The 12,008-nt window shown below is 37.6% G+C and overlaps 1 protein-coding gene across 3 annotated transcripts in view; it reads left to right on the top strand.

The window, feature by feature from the left end:
- LOC126284553 (uncharacterized) overlaps window positions 1–12,008 on the top strand; it is a 472,805-nt gene that overhangs the window by 438,635 nt on the left and 22,162 nt on the right. For all 3 annotated transcript variants that reach the window (XM_049983554.1, XM_049983556.1, XM_049983555.1), the window contains 2 exons: window positions 925–1,137; window positions 6,839–7,023. In XM_049983554.1, coding sequence (XP_049839511.1) covers window positions 925–1,137; window positions 6,839–7,023 — 398 coding nt within the window. The remainder of the gene's footprint in view (window positions 1–924; window positions 1,138–6,838; window positions 7,024–12,008) is intronic.

Raw genomic sequence — 12,008 nt, 5'->3', positions numbered from 1 at the left:
CATAATCAATATATGCAGTGTTCTTGTATGTTCCCAAATTGTATTCTGTAGACTTCAGCCTGCAGGAGAAAATTCAAGAATTCATTTAAAGTCATGAAGTATATTTTTAAACATTAGTGACTGCTGCTGTACACTACACCAGTTAAGACCATGTGGTTCGTTCTTTTCCAAAGGTTCATTTGAATATCCCAGTGTTCTACAAGACTAGGCTCTATTGGAGAGGGTATGTCATTGCCCTCTTTTAACATGTTAATCTTCTCACTCAGACTCTCAAAGTAGGCCACATCTCATAGAGTGTCCGCACCATACCAACCTGACTTCCTCACATACAAAAGAGATGAAGGTACTTTATTTGCAGTAAAGATTCTAGTTTCACTCGAGTTTGTATTCCACCTTTAATCACCAAGTAAGGTGGTGCAGATGTTAGCACACTGGACTTGCATTCAGGAGGGCAACAGTTCAAATCTGCATCCAGCCATGTAGAGGTAGGTTTTCCACAATTTCTCTCAGTTAATCCATTTAAATGCTTGAATGTTTCCTTTGAAAGGGCACAACCAAGCTCCTTCCTCATCCTTGAAACATCCCAAGCTTGCGCAGCATTACTAATGACCTCAACATTCACAGAATGTTAAACCATAATCATCCTTCCTTCCTTCCTCCCATGTTAAATTACTGACTGATATGTCCTCCCCCAAAAACAAAACAAAAATTACATTCTGAGTGCTGAAATAAATTAAAATCAGTGGAATTGTCTTGAGAAAATGTAGATAGTAGGAAATAGACTATTTGAATTGAGAATGATTACAGCTATTGAAATTATGATACATTGGTTAAAGTAAGTTTATGTAACTTATGAAACTTTCATATAATTCATTCTTATCTCTAGCTAATGATAACTTTTTGTCTGTTGCATTGTCTTTGTAGAATGAAGCTGACTTGCGTGCTGGATCACTGTGGCAGTGCAATTTGGATATTTGGTGCCATAATTCAGCTGTTGTCTTCAGTGAACTTAGTTCTGTTGTGCGCTCCTTGTTACTATCTTCAGGGACATTGTCGCCAATGCATTCCTTCTCATCAGAGCTGGGAGTCAGTTTCACAAATTCTCTACGTGGTCAGCATATTGTTGACAGTTCCCAGGTATGTACCAGTTTATAGTCTCTGAAAAAATTTTGAAATTTTATTTGCCATTACCTCATGTCTCCAAAAATGACATACAATTCCGAAGATGGTCAAATATAGTATAAACATAAATAAAAATGTGAATAAATAAATTTTACAGTTCTTATATTCAGGAGGTGATTTCCATTATTGCTGATAAACACATTTAAGAGGTGGGGATTAATAGTCCATCCTCGTGGAGGAAAGGTGTGTCATTATGATGCCAGCTCACAAGTGAGAGAAGGTGAAGAATGTTTGGTGGCTCATGTATCCAGTCAACCAAGGCAAGTGGCGAGAGACAGAAATGCAAAGCATTCAGGCAGCATTGATGGCTAAGCAACAGGATAACAGGTTTTCCCATGTCCATATAACATACCTGCTGGCTGAAAAGTTAGACTTGAGACAAAGGTAGAAAAAAGGACAAAACAAAGATGGAAAGCAATATATTTGAATGAAAATATATTACAAACTTTCCAAACATGTTACAAGAAAAGCAGGGATACCAAAAAAATCCTGGCAATGAGATGAGATCATTGCAACTTAATACTTGACCTAAAATTATGAAAGTTGTGATTGTTTCTAATTATTGTAGTTTATAAAATTAATAACAAATGAACCACCAATGCAATATGCTCATAATGTGTGTCATAAGAAAGTTGAGAAAACCAGTAATCACCTCAACAAATTACATTTCAAATCGGGTATATGTATAAAGAATTACAGAAGATTTATTAAAAGTTAATATGCAATGTGCCATTACCAATAATGCTCCACTGTTACACATAAAATGATAGCAGCATGCATGTCCCACAGCCTTACCTAACATCCATAATGGATGAGAAAACACTATCTGCTATTTGATAGGTTTGAGAATGAAAACATGGTCCAAATAGGCTGTATTCTTATTTTCTGTGCAGTTGGCTAGTTTCAACCATGGATCATTTTGAATACATATGTTAAGATTCCAATTTCATTTCACATTTTAATACATCGCTGGTACATGTGGACAGGTATACATCATATTTCTGTGTGTGACACAAAAACAATACAGTCGTATACATGATTATGTCCATTAGCTGACTCAAACAGTAAATTACCATATCATAGTATAGATGCAGCTGTTGATATCATAACAGCTGTACCTATACCATGAAGTGATAGCTTTCTGTTTGTGTCAGCTAATAATCACAATCATATGTATTGTATTGTCTTTGTGCCACATAAATATGATGTATATCTGTTCACATGTACGTGCAATTTATTAGAACATGAAGTGAAGCTGGAAGCTTATGATATGTGCTTGAAAATGACCCATGATTGAAACGACCAATTGCATGGAAAATAAAAAGAATACATCCTGATTCACAGAAAGTAAAAAAGAGTACAGCCTACTTAGACCATGCTTTCATTCCCAAAACATGGTATAGCCAGGGACCCTGAACAAAGATAAAATTTTAAAATATTTGATAGATATTTATAATTTGGAGTTAAGTTTTGTTGCATTGCAAGGATGGATGTAGGTATGCGGTCATTAACTTTGTTGGTAAAATGTTTAAAATTGTGTCTATACTTTCATGAGAGGTAGCAAGGTAATCACAGTAATTTTGTCTGTTTTGTAGTACATTATGTCTATGTGTAATAAGCCTTAAATTTGAATGGTGGCCATTATTTCAGCAAGCAAGGATGATGTCACAAAGGGCATTTAAGCATAAGCAGGAAGCCATAGATAGTCTTTTACTGGTCGGCAGTTCTTTGAGCAGTGCCTTCAGTAAGTTGTGAGAATCGGTTAGTTTGTTGAGGAGGCTACACGGTGAAGCAGATGTATGTGTGTGTGGTAGATACATTGGAAAGTCCAGGATGGAATAACAATAATACTATGAAAAGGGTACATTGATGCTCACCATATAGAGGAGATTCTGAATCGTGGACAGTTCAACGAAAAGATTGATATACATTCAAACATCTTCTGAAGTAGAATACACACACATCCACAACTCACATGCACGACCATTATCTCCAGCTTCTGTGGACAGAAGACAGACGGCAACTGCAGGTGATTGGAGAATCAGTCTGGTGTGGGGGTGGTGGATATAAGGAAGGCTGGGGCAGAGGGGGGGGGGGGGGATAGCAGGGTAGGGGTGAAGAAAGATGTAGTGTTACTTGGAGGAACATTCAGGGATGTGATGGGGACAGGTTAGGGCCGCTAGGTGCAGTCAGGAGGTTTGAGGAAGAGGGGGGGGGGGGGGGGGGCAGCAGGGGAGTCGAAAAAGAGAGAAAAGAAAAAGTATTTGTGTTTGCACTAGTGGAATCAAAGGCAGTATAGTGGTGGAGTGGGAGCAGGGTATGGGATAGGTAGGTGAAGGACAGGGACTAGCGAAGGTTGAAGCAGGGGGGTTGAAGAAACATAGGATATATTGCAGAGAGAGTCCCCACCCACGTAATACAGTAAAGCTGGTGATAGAAAGGATCCAGATGGAGCAGTCTTTGAAGTGAAGCATACTGCATTGAACATTATGTTCAGCAACTCAGTCATCCAGCTGCCTCTTGGCCATAGTTTGTCGGTGACCATTCGTGCAAACAGACAGCTTGCTAATTGTCAAATCCATGTAGAAATCAGGACAGAGGTTGCAGCTTAGTGTGTAGATCACATGACTGCTTTTACATGTTGCCCTGCCTTTGATGGGATAGGAGATACCTGTGATTGGACTGGAGATGGTGGTGGTGGCAGGGTGTATGAGGCAGGTCCTGTATCTAGATCTATTACAATGATATGAGTCATTAGGCAAGAGGTGGGCAGCAGAAGTAGAGTAGCGATTGGGGAGGATATTGCATAAGTTCAGTGGGCAGAGGAATACTACTGTGGGAGGGGTGGGAATGAGTGTGGGTAGCATATTCCTCATTTCAGGGTACCAGAGTAGTCGGAACTTGGGCAGATAATGTGATTGCTCCTTTGTGGCTGGATGGTGGGTATGTGTAAGTTGGTAGTTGACTCGAACAGCAAGGCATAGGAGATCTGTTTCTGTTCAAGGTTGGAAGGGTAATTTTGGTCTCGCTCTCCAAATACACCAAGGGCCTCATAAAGCCTTCACAAATGGAAATTACACTCATAACCTTGTACAGAAACAGATCTCCAGTTCCTTCTCTTTCCAATCACCTTTTGTCCTACACACCCACTTTCTGGCTATGAAGAAGCAATCCCCTTGTTACTCAGTGCCACCCAGGACAGGAGCAACTGATCTGCATTCTCCACCAGGGTTTCATCTACTTTATTTTTTGTTAATGTGTCTGTCTACTAAATCAGAGTTTGAGAAATATTTCTATATTAAATGAATGGGTTTCAAAGCAACTGTGCATGACGGGTTCCTCAGACATAATGAGGAAACAAGCTAACAAAGAATTAGATCGACCATCGCCCACACCGGTTGCGACGTATAAAACTGCCAGTTTGTGTGAGAAGGAGGGAAGTTCACTCTGACCCCAGGTTGAGTAAGATTCACATGTTGTGTACACTACTACTTCCCCTTCCCCATCCCCTCCAGATTACTGCTTTCATCCCACATGGTAGCTGGACTCTGGCCCGAGAAGCACAAGTTGGCAATTGTGTGCATGAGGTGTGCCTGCTTGTATGTATGAATGGAGTGTTTTTCTCTTTTGGTGATGAAGGCTGTGGCCTAAATTTTTATGTAAGTGTCTTTTAATTGTGCCTATCTGCAACTTAACATGCCTTGTTTATGGTTAGTAGCAGTCTGTCTTGTTGTTATTCCTTCCTGCAGTTTGCAACTGAAAGTGGGAGCTGCAAATACGGACATAAATGTTTCTGTTGGTTTTCATGAGGTACAGTGCAATTAAATTAACTTCGTTCACACTTTTTTCTGTATTCAATGCTCTGCTTACACTACGTAACTACATATTTTGCACCACTTCATGAATCATTTTAATTGTTTTCATTTGAATGTGAAAATCCATGTGAGGCCACCATTCTCATATGTCCAAAGTTAATTAAATAAATATTCTTTAATTTGAAGTTTACCTATCTGATTTAGCATACATCATCGCCATACGAGATTTTCATCCACTTACTTCATATATTTTGCTCTCATTAGACTTATATATGTGTCCTTTATTTTTTGTTAATGTGTTTTGTCTACTAAATAAGAGTTTGAGAATTATTTCTATATTAAATATTTGGGCTTCAAAGTGACTGTGCATGACCAACCCCTCGGACATAATGAGGAGTCAAACCAACAAAGAATTAGGTCGGCCATAACTCACAGTGATTGCAGCATATAAAACTGCCAGTGTGCTCGTTAAAGGGTCTTTGTAGGAAAGGAGGATAGTTCACCGTGACCCCAGTTTGAGTATGATTCACTTTTTTTTTTTTTTTTTTTTTTTTTTTTTTTTTTTTTTTTTTTTTTTCCCCCCGCAGCAGTATTGAAATTTGACCTCCTGCTTGGAAGTACTACTTAGTCATTCTGCCTCCTTGTAATTTTACAACTCACTCAAGCGAGCTGTCCACCTTGTATGAGTAAATAAATTAACTAGTAGAAACATGTTAATAAAAAATTAATGTTAAGAGTGCTGAAAAGAATTTAATATATACCCCCTCAAAATTCCAGTATTTGTAAGACTACTGAGATACGATGAAAATGTCTAGTCAAATATTAGTGGGTTCTAAAAGGTGTACAGATTGTGTAGTGAAGTACAGCATTATTATGTCTATAACATTGGTATGTGTAAAGAGAGTCACTCATCATGGAAGGAGGGGTCCAGCAAATGATAGATACAGAACAAGAAGTTGACAATTCTAACACAATCTTCATTATTTTCTGTTTTCTTTTGTTCCATAGTTGCTCCAAATTCATGGAGGTATGTTCCGTCTTTGCAACTAAATCAAAGGCAGTTTTGTTTTTCCCATACACATTTCACTTCTTTTCTTTATGAAGCAACTACAGTGGTGATTTATAATGTTGTTATTCTAAATGTGTGGTCCTGTAGGTATGTGCATTCGGTCCCCATGCTCCAGTTGACTGATTTCCAGCATTTTACACCAAGATTTATTACAGCACATCACTTGCACTTTTCATGGAAGTGCATGTGATGTTTTATAATAAATGTGGGTGAAATAACGCCGAAAATGGCCAGCTGGTGCATAGGAACCAAATGCACACATGTACGGGAACACACATATAGACTAACAACATTTTAAATTGCTACTGAAGTTGCTTCAGAAAGAAAAGAAGTGAAATGCGCGTGGCAAAATCAAAACTGCATTTCATTTACTTGCATCTCTATGAGTTAAACATAAAACAATACACTGAACTATATTCTCCTAGTTTTGATGATATATCACTTCTGTGTTATGAGTGGTTGATTATACTCATTCAGTTACTTACAGTCCACCAAAGTAATTTTTTGTTCATGTAGCACAGAAAAAACTATGGAAGTATAGAATATAAATTTTTTTAGTAGAAAATGGGGTTAACAGGTTTCATCATCAGGGCAGTCACAGAAACATGAAATTCAATAGGAGAGGAAATAAACAAACACTTCTTAATGCCGCTGTGGTGAAACACATTTGGTCAAAGACAAACAGATAATGGTGTTCTTGCTAGAAGGCAGACCATATTACACATGTAGGCCTTCTTACTGTGTAAAAATGATTCTGATTTTATGTTCCCAGGTGTTTGTTAGGTCTGTTTCAAAAGGACCAAGAGGCAACCTTCTGAGCTCAGAGTACAAACATGCTAGGAATTTGAACTACCAAGATGATCTGGGAGAGCTGCTGTTGGGCATCTGCCAGATTGTTCCACAAGGAGTTCTTTGCTTCTTCTCTTCTTACAGGTTCATGGAACTAATTACCACAAGGTGACTAATCATCTCTTGCTCATATTCTTTCTTCTGCTACTTAGAAATAAGATTCTTATAAATATTATTACAAATAGTGTAGTGAATATAATCGTATGCATGTTTTTTTTTAAATTATTGCTGCTTACCACCTTTTTAAATAAATTCATTCTTGAAGATCCAATTTGTCACAAATTTGTGGAATTTATTTAATATGTTATTTTTCCATACATATTTTGTTACTCATCAACACTTTAAGCATAATCTGTCTTTATTTAGTAATGTTCAATTTTTTCACTTGTAAGTGCAGATAAATCACTTGGCTATAAGTTTATGGAATTATGCTGCTTGTTAAAACTGTAGGCTATTGTAAGCTTCAGGTTTACAGTGAATATCTGACTTCCAGAGCTATAGATTTCCACCTTACGACAAAGATTATGGAAGAAACTGGGAACACGGAGAATAACACTAACTAGCAGTCGTAGAATACTAGGGAAGTGCAATCAGCCTGCAGAGGAGATTGCATGCAATACAAGCTTGTGACCCATCCTAGAACACTCCGCAAGCATGTGGTACCAGATAGAACTACCGTGGGACTACCGAATGTCCACAAAGGGGAGGCAAATTCATATAAAACTTGTTTCTCAAAGCACCTAGCTTTCAGCACACATTGGTCTATCGATTATTCATATGACTTTGAACATTGTTGAACATATTCTAAGCTGATTTCTGAATGAATAATAAGTTGATTTGTGAATGTGTGCATAGTGTACGTGATGTCTCTGTCAGTGGAATCCTCGTCACATCTAGAAATAAACTTTCCTGCAGACAAAAGGGGCTACATCAGCTGAGCAGAGTAGAGCCGAACGAAAGAAAGGCAACCACTGTCTGATTATGCGGTTGATAGGGTTTGAGAATGATGAGCGTTGTTACGATTGCCAGCAAAATCCATAGATTCAGACTACCAGAGTGCGAATAAACAACTAACAGGAATAACAGGTAAGAAAGATTACATATTATCTATTCGGTGTATCCAAGAAAATGTAATTTTGACAGTAAATTTTTGGCCAGATCACTTTACTAGCAAGGGACAGTTGTACAGTCTCCGGCCAGCAGCCACTTTAAGGTCTATTCTGGAAGTAGCACGTAAAACGAGTTGTACGAACACATAACAGTGCCTAACCGGAGAATAATCGCGGGTTAACTCAACTGGTGATTCTGGCAGAGTTAGTGAAGTTAACCGGGGAATAAGCCTTTACATTGGCAGGAATAGATACAGAATTAGTGATGACAACATTGTTTGTTAGAACAAGGAAGGAGAAGAAACGGAGACATCACACAAATTATGGAAGAATAAGACAATTCCAAATTTCTATAAAAATTTCGCACTACTACTTTTCGATCTCCACTTGAGAAACTGGAGCGTATGAATGAAGTGTAAAACTATTTCCTAATGTAACGCTTTTTGCTTGTAGTAGGCCTAATAGACATTTGATATTGGTACTTTGTGAATTATAATCTGCCGTGTTATAAAAAGGACCATTTCTGCCAAAACAGTCTCATTTATTTGGCGTATTTACAATTGATGCAATTTTGTTTTATCTCGCAGACAGTGACAAAATATAGGTAATCAGGTCGAGAAACCAAACCAGTCTTGGTCCTATTTGTAATTACATCTTTTTCAGCAGTAGACAACAACATTTTGATTTTTCATGTAGCAAAACATTTGACGAACTTTGATGAGGTGACAGATCCTTTCACAGAAAGGAAAGCACGCCATGTAAAGCTGTAGCAAGATTAGAGAGAGAAAAGTTCTAGGAGCTAAGGATTGAAGAAATGTGTACTGTCTTGCTTGTATCTTCTCATTACTGGTTTTATGTATCTTATACTTAATTTTATGTGACACAAAGCAGCAAGTTGTTAGCTAATAGGGAATAAAGAGTGCAAATTTTCTGAAGAGTTTAAGAAGAAGAAGAAGAAGAAGAAGAAGAGCGGCAGGATGTCAAACTGGCCGACTGACTGGAAGCAGGAGAGATATCATAGGACATTTTAATTTCCACTGTCCGGAATATAGTTTGATGGCATCCAGTACAAAATACAAACGTTTCAATTCCACAGACTGAAATAAAGTGACGTGTGATAGAAGATTGCTGTGTGAAGAGGTGTGGCACTGCACTTTTTCACATTTAAGATCAGATAACGTGTCTTACAATTCCTCCGACACATATGGTTTATGTATCAGAGTCTTCAGAAAGATGTGTGCTACCAAATGAACATATTTTTGAAAATTTGATTTTTTTAAAAATTTTTTGACGTCCTATCACAAATGCTCGCCACTATCCACTATTGCCCTGGTTCGGTAATATCGTAGATACGGGTCTGATGCGCTGATAGCAATCTGAGTTGTAATAGGGAAGCGGGTAGTCTCCATGTGATCTGTGTTTACATTTAGTGATTTTACTATTTCCTCTTTGTCTACTGCACTCACGTCGAATGAAAACAAAATTGATTTCTTTGGCCAGGAGCTATCATGTGAATTCAAATACATTCATATAACCACATGGAAAAGCTTAATATCAGGTCGATGCCTACTTCACTGGGAATCTGGGACTCAAAATCAGCTCTTTGATGACGAGCCACTTAGAAGAATTTATAGCCTAGAAGATCACACTTTTATGTTGTTATTAAAAAATTTACGGCACATTTGTGTGATATATCTTAAAATGTAATACGCGCATAAAAGACCAACATTATATGTGAAAGCTTTGTTTTTCATGTAGCAACATTAAATATATTAATTTAAACCTCTAACTCTTCCTGTTCGTGTGTTCGCGCTACTTAACAGTGACGTTGCTACTGGCTGACTACACCACAAGTCCGAAGCTCTGAATATCCGCTGTCATCGGCTGGTGAGAACACGTGACATGATCTATGACTGGCTTACAAAAATGCATCGCAATCTTTATTTCAATGCTTCGGAAAGTAACATGCGGTGCCTGGTGGAATTCAAATTTATACTTTCATAATACAAAAATATGCAGCGCACATGTTACTGCACAACAAACATCTTTCCAAAAGGTGTTTCGTTTTCTAAAGCGCCGAGAAATTCTAAGCCCATGTATAAAACCATAACCATTCAAAGGATTGATAAGTTATACAGTTCCGAGAGAAAGTATACTGTCAGTTAACAAGAAAAAACTATGTTTCCACCTGGGAGAAAGTGTATTTTGAACCGGGAAATACGGGAGAAATCCAGGATTTTTTTTTTCCTTGTCCACGTATACACCCTGTGGCAGCTTGTGGATACATTCTGCATAAAATTCTGTCATAGGAAAATGTTGTGCTTTGCATATCTATCATATTCTGTAATTTTACTGTATGAAAACATTAGATTTTATATCAATGAGACAAGCTTTCACCATCGAGGGTGTGCGGCACAGTGCACATACTTGGAGCAGAATAGCATGTGCTCAAACAGCACGTGCACATTGCCAACTGGATACATCACACATGTGCTGGTGGGGGCTTAAATATGAGAGATCAGTGCATTTCCGTCAGTATTCACTAAATGACAGCCAGAATACTCTCTGCCGAAATATCATTCCAACAGTTCACCTGAAATTTTATGGAACAACTTGTGTTGTCCACCATGTTGTCACATATTGATACCATTACATATCAAAATAAAAAATTTGGTTTCACAATTGAATAAATGTCTCCTTTACATTGTTATAATACATCTGTTGTATATTTTGGTAGTTTTGATTGGAGAGATTTTCATTTCCTACATTTTGTTTTTCATGTTACCTGTCTACCGCTATCTTAGTGTCAAAAAATCTGTTTATAAGTGTTGAATGTTAGACTTACCCTTTTGAAAAATCTGTGCCTGATGGAATCCCTGTTGGTTCTATATTAAATCTGTGGCTGTTTTAACTCTTCTTTTAACTATAGCAAAATACTGTGCTCAAGAAAACACAGGTCATACTCATTTATAAGAAGGGCCACAGAAGCGGTCCCCAAAGCTATTGGCTAGTAACTTAGACATCTATTTGTTGTAGAATCTTAGAATATATTCTGACCTCAAACGTAATGAGGTACCTCAAACAGATTGTCTTCCTTCTTGCCAGCCAGCATGGATTCCAACAACATTGATCATGTAAAACATTTTGTTGGGGGAGACTATAGCAGACTTCCTCACATGTTCTAAAACGTAAAACTGTCCACTTCAGAAAGTGAGAAAATGGAGTATCATATGAGTATCAGTGAGTCACAGTTGAAATCAGTCAACTCATACAAATATCTTCATGTGACCGTTTGTAGTGATATGATATAGAATGATCACATAGGATCAATCATAGTCAAAACTCTTGGCACATTGGGGTTCATTGGTAGAATACTAGGGAAATACAATCAGTCGACAAAGCAGACTGCAAGAAAGACACTTGTGTGACTCATCCTAGAATATTGCTCAAGCATGTGGGCCCCAAACCAAATAAGACTAATAGGGGATATTCAGTGTTTTGCTTGAACCACGAGGGATTGTCATGGAGATGCTGAAACAATTGAATTGGCAGATTCTAGAAAATGGACATACACCATTCTGTAAAAGCTTACTTAGAAAGTTTCTAGAACCAACTTTGATTGATGTATTTGATTAGTTGTTCTGGTTTTAACGTCTGAGGAAGTAGTAGATACTGCTGTCAATAATCTTTGGATTATATTGTGCAACATTTTTACATAGTGTAAAGCCTCCTGCATCATAACTCATGCCATCTTGATTCACGTTACATTAATAATATTATTGAAGATACAGTTATTACACTTGTGTAAGTGTATGCGACACACAAGATCAACATCATGGCAATTCCGTGGCATTTCATAGTCCTTGAGATTCTTTTTAAGCATTCTTGAATAGATTTCCACTTTTTTTTACTGCAGAAAAGAAACACTATAATAAGAATTAGGTTTCTGTGATACTAGATTTCTTGGCACAAGTTAGTGATACT

Source organism: Schistocerca gregaria, chromosome 8, assembly GCF_023897955.1.
Source record: "Schistocerca gregaria isolate iqSchGreg1 chromosome 8, iqSchGreg1.2, whole genome shotgun sequence".
Lineage (NCBI taxonomy): Eukaryota > Metazoa > Arthropoda > Insecta > Orthoptera > Acrididae > Schistocerca > Schistocerca gregaria.
Note: the sequence above shows the minus strand (reverse complement) of the source record. Positions and strands in the feature narration are given on the sequence as shown.